The sequence below is a fragment of the Thunnus thynnus genome, chromosome 4 (assembly GCF_963924715.1).
Source record: "Thunnus thynnus chromosome 4, fThuThy2.1, whole genome shotgun sequence".
Classification (NCBI taxonomy): domain Eukaryota; kingdom Metazoa; phylum Chordata; class Actinopteri; order Scombriformes; family Scombridae; genus Thunnus; species Thunnus thynnus.
The window spans coordinates 2,524,101-2,541,137 of NC_089520.1; the positions used below are offsets into that span (position 1 = coordinate 2,524,101).

A 17,037-nucleotide genomic window follows, 5' to 3' on the forward strand; every position below is an offset into this window, starting at 1 on the left:
TCTTAGAAAGAGCATAAAATGTTTATTACATTTCTTTTTTTTTTCAGAATACAGAATACATTTTTCTATGTCGACACAAAAACAAAACCAAAGAGGGAAGAATCTGTGTACAAAAACCGATTGTCGTCATGGATTTGTTTTCCTCCTGGTCTGTGTGACGTCATCGGTCGTAACGCGGTGCGTCATCACGTATTCACAACTTCACGTTCGTCGGAGGCGTTTGTTACAAAAAAAGTTGTTTTTTTATTTATTATTTACTGGTGTATTTATATAATTGGTGCAGTGATGAACATTCAGCGATGTGTGCGCTCATGTTTCCCCCCCTCCCCGCCCCCCCGACTGGTACATTACGTGTCTTTAATGTTTTATTTCTCTGGTCAGTCGTCGTCACAGTTTTAACCTCTCCGAGCTGTTTGTGTCTTTAGAACAAAACTCTTATTTTAAATCAGAAAACACATTCAAACCAGAAATCCATAAACAGACGCAAAAATGTGACGATGGTTGTTACCAGCGGTGGAAGAAGTACTCAGGTGTTTTAATACTTCAATATAAAAATAATATATTAACGGTACTGATGATGCAGAATGGCTCCTTTCATAGTTACATACATGATAAGATTATTATCACTGATGCATTAATGTGAAAGCTGCACTTTAATATAGTAATATAGTATAATAAATGGTTTATAACACACTATAATGTAGTTGTTAACATCTATAAGTGTTTATTAATGTATTTGTCAATAACTATAACTCCTCCTGTGAGCTCCCAGAAGTCTTTGCTGCTGTATAAACAGATAATAAATGACAATATAGGAAAACACAGCTGTAATAATATAAAATGTCTCCATAGGAGAAGTTATAACAGTTGTATATTGTACATTAATAAACACATGAAAATTATATCTACTTATAACCACATTATAGTGTGTTTGTATACTGCTTATAAAAGCTAAATAAGGGGACTTAAAGTAGTTTTACCATTTTAGCTACTTTATAAGATGTTTAACTTGCAAAACCCTCAATTTTATGAATATTTTCTGTCCATAAATGAATCCTAAAATCTTTATTTTGCAGTGTGATACAAATATTTAAACCTGTTTTCAAATAAATCAACTCGTTTAATTCTAGAAAAGAGAGAGTGTGTGAGACTGAGGCAGGTCGTGTCTGTTGAAACAAGATGATTTACATTTAAAACAGGTTGAAATATTCTTCATCACACCGTCAGACGTTCTTCACTGAAACTCAATTCCAAACTAATATGAGTTGATAAAAGGGATTTTTTCACTGTTTTAAATGCTGATTATATGTCTTATAATCTACAAAATATAAAGTATATATATATATATATAAAAAGACTAACAAGTATGGCTGCCAGATAACTGAAGTGGAGTAAAAGGTGAAATATTTCCATCTGAAACGTAGCAGAGTAGCAGAATGTTTCCACCGCTGGTAGCAACAGTCACATGATGTCTGTACGACTGAAAGACGGTTCATCATTTGTTGATACGACTAGAGCTGCAACAATTAGTCGATTGCAAGAAAATTCATCTGAAACTATTTTGATAATTGATTGTTTGAAGCAGAAATGCAAAATATTTGATGGTTCATGTTCTTAAATGTGAGAATTTGCTGCTTCTCCTGATCTTACGTGAAGGTAAACTGAATATTTTTTGTTTAAAACAAACAAAACAAGACGTCACATCTTGTTCTCTGTGATCCTGTGAGACGGTTTTCATTGTTTTCTGATGTTTTACAAACCAAACGATGAATCGATTTAGATAATAATCATCAGTTTAACGATCATCATCAATCAAATAATCGTTAGCTGCAGGTGTGATGTCCATTTAAAACAGTGATGCTGCTTTTTCTGTATTTACGGTAAATATTATTTTGGGAGATTTTCACCTAACCAATGAAACTTAAAGTAGTTTTATCAGCTGTTAATATGTAATAATTAAAACGGCCTCGTCCTCTGCTTCCTGATTACATCACAGAACAGACTCTGCTTATGAAAAGATGCTTCTGATGCAATTTCCTCATGAACCGTGACAGAAGCAGACACACTTTCTGGCTTTTGTGAAACAATAAACGGAGTAAAACGGTGTCGTCTCACATGTTTCAACTGTTAAACTACATTAGTTCAGGCTGGTGAAAAGCTCCAAACTCTCACACACACACCGATGACGCTCATTTCCATGGCAACAGAGAAACTCCATGGTTGCCATCTTATGTGTGCAGATGAATTTACACTTTTTATTTCAAATCTCTACTCTGTTATATCTCATTCACACTGAAATCTGGGTTTTTTTTCTCTTAAACTTACTTAAAATGAAGTCAAGGCCAGTTCAGTAAATATAAAATAATAATTTTCTTGCTGAGCCACTGCAGAGATGAAAACGACACAAAGCAGGAAGTTGCTGCTTAAAAACACAGAGTTGCATCACTGCAGTTTCTCAGTTCAGCAGAGGATTAAAACAGAACTGTAAATAAAAACATCAATAAGATATCTGATGATTCTGGGAAACGTTTTCTGCTGCTGAACATGAAATATCGAGTTAAAAGATATTTTTGCAGATTTATCCTGCAGGAGATATTTCTAGATTAACCTGCAGATTATTTTCTAGATTATTTGACTCGTTGTTTAGTCGAAGAAGCAACAAAATATAAAATATATCCCAATAAATGAGAAGTTTAACACAAGCAGAGAGTGAGAGGAAGGTTTCTGGGAAGGTTTGAAGTGTTTGTATGTTTCTAGAGGTGATTTAATCAGAGACATGTTTGAAGTCTGATTTATGGCGACTGAAGATGATTTAACTCATTGAACTGATTCATCGATTGACAGGAAATTAATCTGCAACCGTTTTGATCACTGATGAATCGTTTTGAGTCGTTTTTTTTAAACAATAACGCCACATTTCCTGCTTTCAGCTGGAGGATATTAATTAGTGCTTCTTCTGTTTTTATATCGTTATAAACTGAATATTTTTTGTCGGTTGGATGAAACAAAACGTTTGCAGACGTCACTTCAGAGAAATTTTTTTCAATATTTTCTGACATTTAAACGACACAACGGTGCAACTGATGATTATTTTCATTTGGTCTAAAACAGTAAATAGTGAAAAAGAGATCAAGACGTTTTCAGACGTTTTTCTCTATTTTCTGTCACTTTATAGACGAAACAACAAATTGATTACATGCAGCCGTGTTTTTGTCAATAAAATGTCAGAAAATAGTGAAAAACGTCTGTTATTATAATTTCTTAAATGTTTTGTTTTGTTCTACCAACAAAAACATTCAGTTTACCGTCACATGTGACACATCAAATATTCCTCACAGTTGAGAAGCAAATATTTGACATTTTCCATTTAAAAAACGACTAAAACAATCATCTCAATAAATCAATTAATCGATTAACTGTTGCAGCTCGAGCCTGATTCCCCCCCCCCCATAAAAAAAACAAGATAATAGTTGAAATGAACACTGTGGATAAACGATGTTCACATTAACAGGAAACCGTAGCGACGCCGATGTTTCTGAAGCTTAAAGTGACGACAGATGAAAAGAAGAAAAGGAGCACAGATGGATAATAAATGGATGGATTGATGTATTCAAAATTGAATAAAAGTCAGTATACAATATAAAATCTGAACCCGGTAATATGATCCGACCTCGCATCCGTGATGTGACGCTTCAGCAGTCTGTGTCACCGGGAGGGAGGCGAACATTTCAGACGGACAAAATATAACTTTTTTTTTGTTTGTTTTTGTTTTTAAAACCTCTTTTCACGCATGCAACAACAGACCAAACACACCTTTCAAAATGAAAGAAAACAACTGGAATGGTTCAATTGATAAAAACACTTAACTATGTAAAATATACAGTCACAGGGGGACGGGGGGGGGGGGGGGGACGAGGGGGACGAGGGGGGGGGGAGGGGGGGGGTCAGGAAACTACTGGCCGTCGCAGCTGGTGTGTTTTTTGTTGTTGTTTTTTTCATTTAATTTAAAAACAAAAAACAAAAACAACACGTGGCAACAGTCTCAACCTGTGAGCAGTAGAGGCCAGTAGAAGAAGAGACAAACTGGAGCTTCTTCCCCTTCACTTTACAGTACAATCACTTTGTATAAAACCTCCTATATAGTCCCACTTATACTGGATATACACAACAACAACGTAGTAAACCTGATAAAAGAAAAACAATCAAAAAAGGACAAATAAAGTAAACAAGCATATAAACGAAACCCCTCAGTTTTTAGTGTTTGTAGGTTACAGCTTAGAGTTTTGTGCAGCTACATTTATATCCTTCCTTCCTTTAAAGTGTTTTTCATTTACAGACCGTTTAAAAAAAACAAAAAAAACAAAAACACAGATCCTCTTCAACCCACGACATCAACTGTGAATGTAACAACCGGCCCGACAGATGCAGGAGCTCTGAGCCCGCTGAATATGTTGATAACATGAATAAAACAATACTGACAGGCCCCCAAAAATACATTCAAAGAGTTTTTTGGGTTGCTGAAGTTCTTCCTGCTCTCTGGCCTAAAGCCATTTAAATAAAGTGACGAGGAAGCTGGAAGAATATTTTGGCATTTCTGTTTCAAATGATAAATTATCAAAATAGTAGAAATGTCCTGTTGATGGACTAATAAATAAGAATAAACAGTCACTCTGCTTGAACTTAAAGTCTCCCTCCACTCAAAAAAATAAACATGCTTTTCTTCTTCTTCTGTGCAGAATGATCTGTGTGTGTAAGAGGTGTAACGTGACGTATCTCGGTTCCGCTACGCTCTCCGACCCCAAAAACAGTTACTGTCAAAACAGTTGACGTGTGGAACGATAATTCTACGTTTTGGCAAATTAGCCGTAGCATGTTCATGGTTAGCCGGTTTAGCCCGAGCTAGCCTGTAGCGTCGCTGCCGTCAGAACGACATACGAGAGACTCACAACACCGTCTGAATATTACACTGTTATTAAAATATGCTCATTTGATTTGTGGTCAAACAGCAAATCATAAGAACCAGTTTAAGCATTGAAATAAAGTAGAAGTTTGGTCCCTCTGACTGATATATTATTATATATGACATCATTAGATTATTAATAGTGAAGCATCAGTGTTAGAGCAGCATGTTACTGTTGTAGCTGCTGGAGGTGGAGCTAGTTTACACTACTTTATATACAGTTAGACTATAAATCAGCATAAACCAGCAGTCAGCAGGTTACAACTGCAGCAAACTGTTTCACTAATAGTGACCATCAATGAGTCCTTGTTGGATGTTTACATTTTTCAAAATAAAGGGACCAAAACATTATTTTCTACCTTTCTGTTTTTTTTTCCTGCTGTATCGAACCGTGACGCCAAAACTGAGATACACACACGTGAACCGTTACACCTCCGGTTCGTTCTCACGTTAAATCTGAGTTTAAACAAACATAACTACGAACACGACTGGTCACATGACGACTAGTCTAGATCCAGCTGTGGTCCAGTATGTCACTAACTGTTAACTGTAGAAAAACCAGATCTGACTGAAATAATTAGTCCAAGAAGATTATTATTTTTACATGTCTGGAGGGAATCTTTAAGAATTAATATTTGCACTGAAAGTAATGGACAGAAGAACAATTACAGCAACCAGTAACTCTTTGTGCATATAAAGGGGGCGTGTCAGTGTTGTTTTAAGACTTGAGAAATGAGAACTTATCCTTTAGAATTCTTGTTATTGATCAGCTGATATATACACCGATATATATCTGCAGTGAGCTGGTTGGTTTATCGGTCGGGCTCTAGTGACAGTAGCTGAACATGAGAGAGAGGGATAAAGTAATAAGAGAGTAAAAGAGAGATATAGTGTAATTTGTTGTGTTTCACTTATAAGAATATTGGATAAAACAATAAAATGTATTTTTGTAAAAACAACATGGAAGTATCTGAAGTCACCGAGCTCCTTCCTGTCAGCTCGTCCTGCGCCTGTAAGTGTCTGTACACGTCTTCAGTGTAATAATCAATTAGTGTCGTTGACGATCACAATGACCATGTGCTCCTCGTCTAGATTACCCACAGTCCTTTTGGCGGCCTGCAGGTACTGCTGAGAGAACTCTCCGGGGGGGAAGGCGTACAGCATCGCCCCGGGCCCCCCCTCTTTAGCGGTGGGCAGGCTCACGACTCCGGCCGCTTCCTTGTTCCGCAGGTAGGTCACCAGGTGGCGGAGCAAGCGCACCTGCAGTCCCGGCTCGGGGGCCGGGGCCTGGCGGTCGACGGGGCCCTGGAGAGCCAGCAGGATGGCGAAACCGTCCGGCCGGCCGAGTTTAATGCGGCGAGTCACCTCGTCGAGCCGGGTCTGGTCCATGCGGAGCCGCTGGGCGATCTTCAGCTGGCTGGGCTGGTTCTGGCTCTGCTGCTTCAGGCTGTCCTTCATCACGCTGCTGAAGAACGCGGCGCCGCCTTCCAGCAGGTACAGCTCCGTGGGGAAGCTGCTGTTCTTCAGAGCGAAGAAGCCGTGCCACGTTTTGGAGAGCGTGGCCTGAGCGAACTCCGACAGCGAGCTCGGCGAGGACGAGGTGTGCGTGTCTGTGTGGATCGCGGGCGAGCCGGCGGCGATGACCTCGCTGTTTCGATGGTGGTGGTTGTTGAGGTGCTCGCTGGAGGACCTCTTGCTGTGGTGGCGGCCAGACGGTGGATCTTCTTCGTTGGTGGTAGCGTGGCGTCCCCCTACACCGCTGTCGGGGGAGTGGTCTCTGGGCTCTGTGGTGGAGTCCGGAGCTCGGACACGCGCTCGGTCCGGGCTCGCGTCCGGAGAGACGGCCCCTCCTGGACCTCGGACCCTGGACCTCCCTCTCTCCCGCTCCCTCTCCCACTCCCTCTCCTCCGGCTGCCGGTCGGCGGACAGACTCCTGCTCCTCCTCCTGCTGCTCCTCCTCTCCTCCCGCTCCTTCAGCCACCGCTCCCGGCTGCGGCTCCTCGCTCCTCGCCCGCTCCTCCCGAACGCCTCCACGCCGCCCGCCCTTCTCTCCAGGCTGCGGGTGGGGCTGGTGGGGAAGTCTCTCTCCGGCAGGGCCCTCTCTCGCTCCCTCTGGGCGGGGAGGCTGTGGGAGGGGGGCGAGGAGCGGTCCCTGGCTCCCCTCAGCTCGCGCTCCAGGCTGCGATGGCGGCTGTAGGCCTCCCCGAGGAGTTCGTAGTGGGAGGGGAGCGGAACAGGCGGCTGGTAACCGAGAGGAAACGGGCGAAGCAGGCTCTCCTCTTTAGCAAAGTCCACCCTGAGCCGCCGCTCGGGGCCACCTAACGGGAACCCCCTCATTTGGCCGCAGGCGGCCTGAGCAGCGTCCAAACTTTCATACTGAATATACGCAAAACTGTCCCCCTTCACATAGTCGATTTTCCTGATGCTGCCAAAGCGGTCGAACTCCCGAGCGAGGGCGGCCAGCGAGTTTCCAGGCCCGAGCCCGCCCACCCAGAGCCGGGTGGTGGGGTTCGCTTTGCCGTAACCTATTTTTATCGGGTTGCCACCGATCAGCCGCCCCTGCATGGCCACTTTGGCCCGGTGAGCCATGTCCAGGTTCTGAAACTTCACAAAAGCATACGCCCCGCCCTGCCCGCGGGCTGGGCGCTTAATCACAACATCCTCAATAATGCCGTACTTGTCAAAACTCCTCCTGAGTTCTGCTTCTGTCACATTACCATCCAGGTTTCCAATGAAAAGGTTGCTGGTTGCCCTCTGGTCATCCTCCGGCTTTAAATCCTCCACTACGGGCATTGGAGGAAAGCCGTAGGGCCGACCCCTCTCATCCAGCATCCCATAATAATCCAGCAGCCTCTCCCTCTCCCTGCTCAGACCCAGGCTCTCCAGGGCGTAATGTCTGGCCCTAAGGTCTCTGATGCTGCTGGCTCCGGGCCCAGGTGGGGACAGGGAGCGCTGTCTGTAGGGGTACGGTGCGTGCAAAGGTAAATAACTAACGTCCGGCGGCGTCACGCTCCGCCTCCTGACGTACATGGGTTCAATTTTCAACTGCCGGTCCCCCAAAACTAACCTGGAGGATTTGGCGTGCCGGGCCTCCTTGGCGTCCTCCGGGTGCCGGAAGTTCACGTAGGCGACCCGGCCCAGCTCCGGTGTGTGCGACAGCTTAACGCTGACGTCCCCGAACTTCTTGAACTCGTGAAACAGCGCGTCCTCCACGTCCTCGTCCGACACCTGCGAGCCCAAGCTGCTGATGAGCAGCGTCTTGTACTCCAGAGTGCCGGGCCTGGCGGCGGGCACCTCGGCCGCAGCGGTGCGGAGCGGCGGGCGGCCGAGGAGGCTGAGCTCATGCCGGTGGTGGAGCTCCAGGGCGGTCGCCCGCTCGTCCCGCACCCGCGGCTTGTCCCGCTCCCTACTGCGGCTCCGGCGGTGATACCCGCGGCTCTCCGCCAGCAGCAGAGCCAGCGGCGGCGGCGGCAGCTCTTCCCTCCGCTCCCTCTCCCGCTCCCGGAACCGTTTACCGGCGGCCCTGGACGGACTCGCCTCTCTCCCGGCCTGCCGCTTCATCTTCACACGGTGATGGAGCTCAAACTTTTCGGTGCCTGCAGCGGGAATCCGGCCTGGGGAGCTGATTCCGTCGGTGTTAAGCAAAATAACGCGGCAGAGGACAGCTTCGGCAAAGGAACGCTACCGCTCCAGACGCTGAATACTTGCATAAATGTCGAAAAAGGAGGATAAACTCGTTTAAAAACATGTCAGCATCAGAGGGTCTGCACCGACGCCGCCATCTTGGACAATAGGAATGTGCGCTTTCCCTGCGGAGGGCGGACACCGCGATGACGCAATCAGCGGGCGTCATGACGTGTCACGCTTTATTTTGGACAACAAATGATTTTTTAACACAAAAACACTTTAAACTTATTCAAAGATTTTTATCCAGCCTTGTATGGAGGCTTAAATGTGACACGGGAAGTAAATCATTTACCATGATTAATTAAAAATAGATAAATAATCCTTTTTCTAATTTGTATCGCACCAAGATCAGATGAAAATAAACAATAACAATAAAAAAGTTTGATCATGAAATAAACAATAGCAATAAGCGAGAGAAAAACAGACAGTTTGATCACAATACAATAAAACTTTATCAGTGATACCAGTAAAGTTAAACCAAATTATAGCCAAATTAAAAAGATAGGTCTTTAATTTCTTTTTAAAAATTTCAAGGGAGTTTGCTGCTCTAAGATCCAGGGAAGGGTGTTCCACAGTTTAGGGCCATAAAAACAGGAAGCAGCCTCACGGGATTTCTTGTTGGACACTTTATATGAAGGTGCTAGACTGTGTACGGCTTTGTAGATCAGTAATAGGACTTTAAAATCAATTTTAAAAGCTACTGTAATTTTCTTAAAGTTGTTTTCTAGATTTTTTTCCCCCATAAATTGGTTCTTTCAGTAATCTGAATGTATTTACTGTATTATTTGATGGTGTTATTGCACATTTAAAAATATATGTTAAAATATTTTAATTAAGTACACAGTTGCAAATTTAAATCCTGGAATTTCCCTTTAATTCCCTCTAATTTACTAAGATTCACTTTTGAAACTTGAGTTGACAGAAACTGAAATCCTCCAGATCGAGTTTTTTCATATTTTAATGAAAAAGTAGAATAGTACAGTTGTAACAATGACTGGGCTTTACATGAAAGGTCAAAGTGAAACAACAGCATATTTTTTTTTAAGTTCCTATTTCCCGTATCAAGTTTTAATCAAACATCACACACCTTTTATCATGAATTTTTTTTTAAGTACACACCATCTGCTTACATCAAACATTAAATATCTTTCCCTTCTGAAAGACACATCAGTCCAGTTTCACCTGTCGCCGCCGACACGTCGTGACGCCATGTTCAAGAATTCAAATAAATATTCTTGTCATCAGAATTATAAAAACATTCCTTCAACCTCGAGTCAATTTTCCTTGTTTTTCCCCATTTTAAATTTGAACAACAATCCTTTTAATCAAATTCCTGATCGGATTAAACTGTGAGCGATCTTTGGGAGGTGGAAGAGAGAACAGCAGGAAATGTGTTTTAAATGAGTTATAATGTTCACAATGTTCACAGCAGCAGTACAGAAACCGTCTGGGATGTAAATATTCAGACCAAAACAACAAAAAACAACAAACTTATTTGAGAAAAAAAAACAGAAAGAAGGCAAATCTTTAAAAAAAAAAATCCTCAATAAATATCTCACTAAATATATCTGATGCACCATCAACCTTTAACACCAGTCACCCGTACTCCACGCCGCCTGACAGGAAGTACAGCATGTTTGTGCAAAACAAGAACATTCTGACATTAATTTTTTTCCCATGATTCCTTCTGCTAGTTGTGGTTTCGAACTTTTTTTAAAAAAAAAAAAAAAACGTTTTTTCCAAACGTTTCTGTTTTCTGGATGAACTGTCAGTACGTTGTGTGTCTGCTGATGTTGAGAACTATAAATGTTCACTTGCATTTTACTGGGAGTAAAACCAGTTTATTTGCTGGTTCTGGTAAAAAAAAAAAAATTTTTAAATAAAATGAACTGGTTGAACTGGTTACTGGCTGGTTCACAAAGTGCTGCTGAAACCTTGAAAAAGTATCATGAATAAGAAAAAAAACAAGTTTCTGATTGAATTCTTTTAATAATGGAACAACGTGTTTGAATGTGACTGAGGTGGAGTACGGCTGACTGTGTTAACTGTAAATTTAAACAAAAAGACTCAATTGGAGGTTAAAAACAGAGGCTGTTTGAAATGTCAGAATGTCTCAGAGATCACAGGATTATTTTTTTTACATGATCTCAAAAGTTTGACATTTTGGGAAATACGCTCATTCAGAAGATTGTTACGTTTCTCAAATCTGTTCATTAAATATGAAACTACAGCCAGCAGCCAGTTAGCTTAGCATAAAGACTGGGAGCAGCTAGCCTGGATCTGTCCAAAACATAACAAAACACACCTTTTTGTACATCTTATAGAAATGAGATATAAGTGGTTAATTATTCAGCTTTAGAGGTGCATATTTCCCAAAATGTTGAACTATTCCTTTAAGTCTCAGTATCGGGACACTGGTGATGGATTCTCCTCCTCCTCCTCCTCCTCCTCAGGACATCATGGACATTTAAAGATAAAGCTGAGGAACATCACAGGACCAAACATGACGATTTTCCAAAAGGTTTCTTGGCATTAACGTGTTATCGGGTGTCAGAGAGGTCGATGGCGGACGCTGGAGAACGAACAGCCGGCTGCAGATTCAGATCCTGGATCGAGTGTAGACAGAGCGGCGAAGAACAACAGACACGCTCTGCTGTGGAGCTTCGGCAGACGAGACAGACGACCGCAGGAAGTCTCCAAACCGTTAATGTGAAGCTTTACTGTTAAAAAACAAACAACACAGTCGAACAACGAGAGCTGCTGCTCTACAGAGACCTTCTCTGCTAGCAAACATGGCTGAGTGATGCTGACTGGTTTCCTTCTAGAAAGACTGGTGCTCAATGTTATTCCATTAAAATGTATTAATGGAGAGTTTGGGGACCAGAAGCCCTTTTCAGACATGAAGCTGCTGCAGCATCATCATCATCATCATCTCTTCTACACAAAGTCAGCTGAATAAACTAAAACACTGTGAGAGAGACAGACCAGTAATCAGACCAGCTTCTCTACATGTTCAGTTTTCTGACTGTTGAGTAAAGGTGGATGAAACGAGAGTCTCGGCTGAACGTGTCGTCATTCATCTTTATAAAAATTAATTCATTAAAGACAAGAAACAGACGTCTTTACTTCCTGTCAGAACATTTAACTCGCCGGGATTAGCATCTCTTCCCGTTAACGTCCCGTCATGTTTGAATAAAGTAAAACCTCCATAATTTAAACAGATAGATGAAGCCTGAAGTGTGAAATATTCCGTGTCTGAAAAGGGCTTTATGTGTGTGTGTGTGTGTGTGTGTGTGTGTGTGTGTGTAAAACCTGCTCCTACTGCAGAACGTCCATCATGAAATGCACCAAATCTTTCATCCTCATCATCTGTTTGTTCCTCTTACACCCGACTTCATCCTCATGTGTGTTTATATAAACTAATATCTACACTTCTCAATCTGTGTTGGATTACCAGACGAGTGTTCACCTCCAAAAAAAAAACCCCAAAAGACTGAGACAAACACCTCCTCTTCCTCTTCCTCCTCCTCCTCCTCCTCCTCCTCCTCCTCCTCCTCCTCTCCGAAATGCATTCTGGTCTGAGTCGAGTCCAAAAGTTGTGTTGTAGTTTGTTTGTTTTGTGTGTTTTTTTTTTGTTTTTTGTTTTTGTTTTTGGCTCCTGGTTACAGGTCTGTCCGTGCTCTGGCGGCCGCGGGGGCGTACTTGGGCATCAGCTCTGTGATTTTACGGATGAAGTCGGACTTTTCGGCGCAGCCTTTACAGGACTCGCCCCACTCCTCCAGGATCTTCTTCAGGTCCTTCACTTTCAGCTTCTTCAGGTCCACCGTGGTCAGGTCCAGCTGCTTGTCTGCATGAGAGACGCCAGGAAACAAAAAAAAAAAAGACATAAAGTCAGAAGCCGTCCTACACGTCTCAAGTCCTCAAGTCCAGTCTCGAGGTGGACGAGCTGAACTGGTCTCTGAGCAGGAAATCACTCGTAACTGGCCAAAAACCATCAGAGTGACGCGGCTACATTTCATCTGCTTCCCTCCATATTAAAGACTTAAGACTGTAGAGCAGAACTGCAATGATCAGTTGCCGACAATTAAATTAAAATCGCCAATTATTTTGATCAATCGATCAATCATTGAGTCATTTTTTAAAGAAGAAAATGTCCAAATTCTCTGATTCCAGCCTCTCAGATGTGAATATTTTCTGGTTTTTTTTAGTCCTCTGTGATAATAAACTGATTACCTCTGAAAATAAGATGTTTGAAGACGGCAGCGATCAATATTTTTCACCATTTTATAGACCGAACAACTAATCGATTAATCCAGAAACCAATCGACAGATTAATCGATAATGTACAGAATTGTTAGTTGCGGCTCTGGTGTGGAAATTTACAAGCACTCGGCTTTCTGAACATGATTACAACAGAGCAACAAAAAAAAAAAAAAAAGAGGAAGTAAGAGAGAAAAAATGAATAAACACAAAACACAACAAGTGAAGCAACCTGAGCATCAAACCAGTTTCCCTCCAAATCCTTTAGACGCTGTTTAAAAGACCAAATAAAGTCAGTTTACATTATTAATGTTTAATTAGCATTGTGGGTGTGTGTGATGTGCTGTTGTGTGTAGCTTTGTATTTTGTGCTCTGTGTGGGGTTTTTTGTTGGGGACGACGGATGCAAATTAGCTTCGAGCTAACTCCGCTACAGTGCACCTTTAATGTTTAAAACTGCAGACTGTCCCGATCAATAAAATCAAATATCTATCAGTCTGCTCTGTCCTCTGTGCATCACACACTTAATAACACAGAGACGTTGTATAATTATGCAAATAATAAAAGTTTAGGAGAGTTTTTCAAATTAAAAACCCTTAAATGTGTTTCTTTAAAGAGTAGTAACTCAGCCCTTCAAATACATTCAAAGAACAAAGAGACTCAATGTGTGTTTACATATGTTACTCTAATAATAATAATAATAATAATAATAATAATAATAATAATAATAATAATAGAGACATTTTAATTATATAGAGGAGAATATGAGGAGCAGCAACGTTTCCTACAGTTTGTTTCATTATTCATATGCAGCGTATAGAGCATAATTATCGTCTTGCATGAATAAGTGAATCTGGAGAAACATCACTGCAGGGTTTAAGCTATTATTAATTTCTCATAGAACACATGAAATATGAAGAATATGGCTGTGATAAGTCAGGAACGTACCGTATTTGAGTTCACAGATCTGACCGTCCTTCTTCTTTAGTTTCTCACAGATCTTCTCCACCGGGACGTGATAGCTGAGCGGCTTCGACACCTCGTTGATGATCTTTGTTGCTGCGTCGCTCGTTGCCCCGATGTAGTAACACTAAAGATGTGAAGACCAGAGAGAGAGAGAAAAGATAAACTGACTGTTTTATAGAAGAAAATGTGTGTTAAAGTCTCTCAGTGGCTCCAAAATACCACAACTAATAAAAACATATGGAGGACTTTTCACGCTGAGTTCATTAGTTTATTTATCTTCTGTGGTGTCACCAGAAGAATAACTGATTATGAACATTATTAGTCCAAACAGTCATGTGTAAAAACAGGCAGAACTTTTGTCAAATTTAGTGCATTATTATTATTATTAATATCTTAAATTTCAATAACTTGTTAGTAAACAGCTGTTTATTTCAGTTATAGGAAACAAACTGTAAGTTTTAGCTGTAACATATCTGGATTTTATACAGTATAATAATAATAATAATAATAATAATAATAATAATAATAATAATTATAATATTAATAATCTGCAACAACATTTAGCATTTTCTCTTACTGCTCTTGACAAGCGAACATTTAAAACTATTAATTTCAGAAAAACAAGTGAAGAAATGTGAATCCTTCTTATTGGTGACACCATTTAACTTCCATACAGTCAGACACAAAGGACCAGATGAAGATAGTGTTTTGTACTGAACATTGATTTTAAGATAATTTCACGCTTTTAAGAGGATTAATACATGTTTCTGTTCATGTTTTGCAACAGCTGCTGTCGCTATGACAACCACAGACTCATCTGCCTCCAGTTAACAGCCGAGCAGTTTGTTTCTCTGATAACTTTAAGATCCAGACGTCCGATGACTAAAATCCTTCATCCGGTTAAAAGATTCAGTTAAAACGACTAAAAAACAAACCATGTAATGTAAAAATGTGGCTTAAAACTGGATAAAAAGTCAGTTTGTGACGGTTTCTGGTGAACAACCACAAAGCCGACTATTTATCATCGTTGCTCGTGCAACAGACGGGTGGAGAGGATACAACGGCACCGACAGGCGACCGAATCAAACAGATGTTACTTTGATTCATACAGAATTCTCTGGGTTTTAAAATTTGGAATAATGCAAGAAAGCAACTCAACACAATATATAACATAGGTCTGGTCATTTTAATGTGGAAACGTTACATATTGAGCTTTTAATAAATAACAAACTGCTCAGTTTAATCTTTAAAAACTGAATTTAACCCTTTTAAATCACATCGCTGCTCATATTGTGCACCAATTCAACAATATATGCTAAAAAATACAAAAACATCCATTTCTTTGTATCATTATATTAAAATCTAATCATGTTTTCTTCCTGTAAGATAAAGTGTAACATGTGCAGGCTTGAATCAACCAATTTAAACCATTAATTTAATGACATCCACCCACCAGTCAATCAGCACAGAGATAAGATTCATTAGGACACGCCCACTTTTCAACATTCAAATCAACTTCCTCCCAACGTTATGTCCCGCCTGTCTGTCCTGTTTCACTTGATAATACATCATGATATGGAGGTCAGATCTTCTCTAACCGCTGTTCCATCCGGACTTTAAACCATCTCGTTCTACTTACAAAGCGGTTTTCTTTGCCTTTGGCGTCTTTGCAGGTCTTTACGAGGGCCTTCTCGATGTCTGCGCTGTTGAAGTTTACGTTGTTGTCCTTTAGTGACTGGTAAAACTTGTCCAGGAAGCTCATGCACACTGAAACGAAACAGAAAACACACATCAAACGACGTTCCAGAGGAAGATACTGAACCGGATATTATCCTGAGAAATTATCTCAAACACATTAGATTAAACAGAACTGATCCACAATGAAGCCAAATATGTACAAATACATGGACGAGTGATTATTTCATGTCTAATCAACAAACACATTCTGCTTACTGCAGCAGAATATAAACAGACTTTTCTGAAAAGTGGCTGCAGATTCGTTCATTTGACGATTAATTTGATTAGTTGATTGACAGAAAACAAAGTGCTTTGCTTTGAATTGCTTCCATCCTCTCAAAAGCATGTAGGATAATACATATAATATATATAAATATATTCCATGTTAGAGCAGCATGTTACTGTTGTAGCTGCTGGAGGTGGAGCTAGTTTACACTACTTTATATACAGTTAGCTAGTTTAGTCCAGTGGTTCCCAACCTAGGGGTCGGGTCCCTCCAAAGGGTCAGCAGATAAATCTGAGGGGTCGTGAGATGATTAATGGGAGAGGAAAGGAGAAAAAACAAAGTTCTGATACACAAATCTGTTTTCAGTTTTTTGGACTTTTTCTCTAATCTTTGATTTTTGCTGAAATATTGGATCATTTGAACATTTATTGAAATGAAAGCATGTGAGAAGTTTAGAGGGAAAAATCACTATTTGGTGGAGCTGTTAACAACTCATAGACATGTGAAATGTGACCCCGACTACACACTGCTTTTTGTAAGACGTCAAAAGCCAAAAAGGTTGGAAACCACTGGTTTCATCTTTAACAATGTGTTGTATTTTAAAAGCTTGTTATATTATCCATTGTGTCAAATCTTCATCTGAAAAGTAACTAAAGCTGTCAAATAAATGTAGTGGAGTAGAAAGTACAATATTTCCCTCTGAAATGTAGTGGAGTGGAAGTATAAAGTAGCATCACATGGAAATACTCAAGTACAAGTATCTCAAAACTGTACTGTAATACAGTACTTGAGTAAATGTACTTAGTTACTTTCCACCACTGGAAATATGTCATCCACTTACTCTCCCATCATTACCAGCTGTTTTACACCAGTTAAACCACTGAAAGCTGCGGACTAACATTAATATAATACAGTAGAAGTCGCTGTAGACGGCGGGCAGCCATTCAGAGGATGCTAGCTGTGAGCTAACGGAAGCTAACAGGCGGACGTACCTTCACATTCTCCCTCCTTCAGGGCTCCGGAGGGACCGGGCAGCAGCGTGAGGGCGAGGGCCATCGACAGCCCGCTTAAACGCCACATCTCGGCTGTATGTGTCTCTGATCACCGCTAACAGGAGGACTCGCAGCTCCGTGTGGTTCTCGTTCATGAGCCGCTGCTTCTTCAGCACAGACGCCGGCACAGGGAGCACGCAGGCGCTTCTG

At 41.2% G+C, this 17,037-nt stretch overlaps 2 protein-coding genes and 1 long non-coding RNA gene across 3 annotated transcripts; all 3 read right to left on the reverse strand.

Annotated features, from left to right (window-relative positions):
• Positions 1-4,821, reverse strand: LOC137180876 (uncharacterized). The gene is made up of 2 exons (XR_010928076.1): positions 2,326-4,821; positions 1-2,292 (listed from the first exon to the last, which is right to left on the reverse strand). It is a non-coding gene; the product is annotated as an uncharacterized lncRNA (long non-coding RNA).
• Positions 4,822-4,829: 8 nt separating this feature from the next.
• On the reverse strand, positions 4,830-8,736 carry rbm15b (RNA binding motif protein 15B). Its single transcript, XM_067586147.1, has one exon. It carries the CDS (start codon positions 8,519-8,521, stop codon positions 6,005-6,007), a length of 2,517 nt encoding a protein of 838 aa, XP_067442248.1. The 5' UTR covers positions 8,522-8,736; the 3' UTR covers positions 4,830-6,004.
• Positions 8,737-9,587: 851 nt separating this feature from the next.
• On the reverse strand, positions 9,588-17,037 carry manf (mesencephalic astrocyte-derived neurotrophic factor). Its single transcript, XM_067586148.1, has 4 exons — positions 16,828-17,037; positions 15,512-15,639; positions 13,855-13,996; positions 9,588-12,494 (listed from the first exon to the last, which is right to left on the reverse strand). The coding sequence occupies exons 1-4, from the start codon at positions 16,913-16,915 to the stop codon at positions 12,310-12,312; spliced, it is 543 nt and encodes a 180-aa protein (XP_067442249.1). The 5' UTR covers positions 16,916-17,037; the 3' UTR covers positions 9,588-12,309.

Coding starts and splice junctions, on each gene's coding strand:
- rbm15b (XM_067586147.1), bottom strand. CDS start 8,521: ATGAAGCGGCAGGCCGGGAGAGAGGCGAGTCCGTCCAGGGCCGCCGGT.
- manf (XM_067586148.1), bottom strand. CDS start 16,915: ATGTGGCGTTTAAGCGGGCTGTCGATGGCCCTCGCCCTCACGCTGCTG. Junction 15,640..16,827: donor GAAGGAGGGAGAATGTGAAG/GTACGTCCGCCT, acceptor GTTTCGTTTCAG/TGTGCATGAGCTTCCTGGAC. Junction 13,997..15,511: donor AAGGCAAAGAAAACCGCTTT/GTAAGTAGAACG, acceptor TCACATCTTTAG/TGTTACTACATCGGGGCAAC.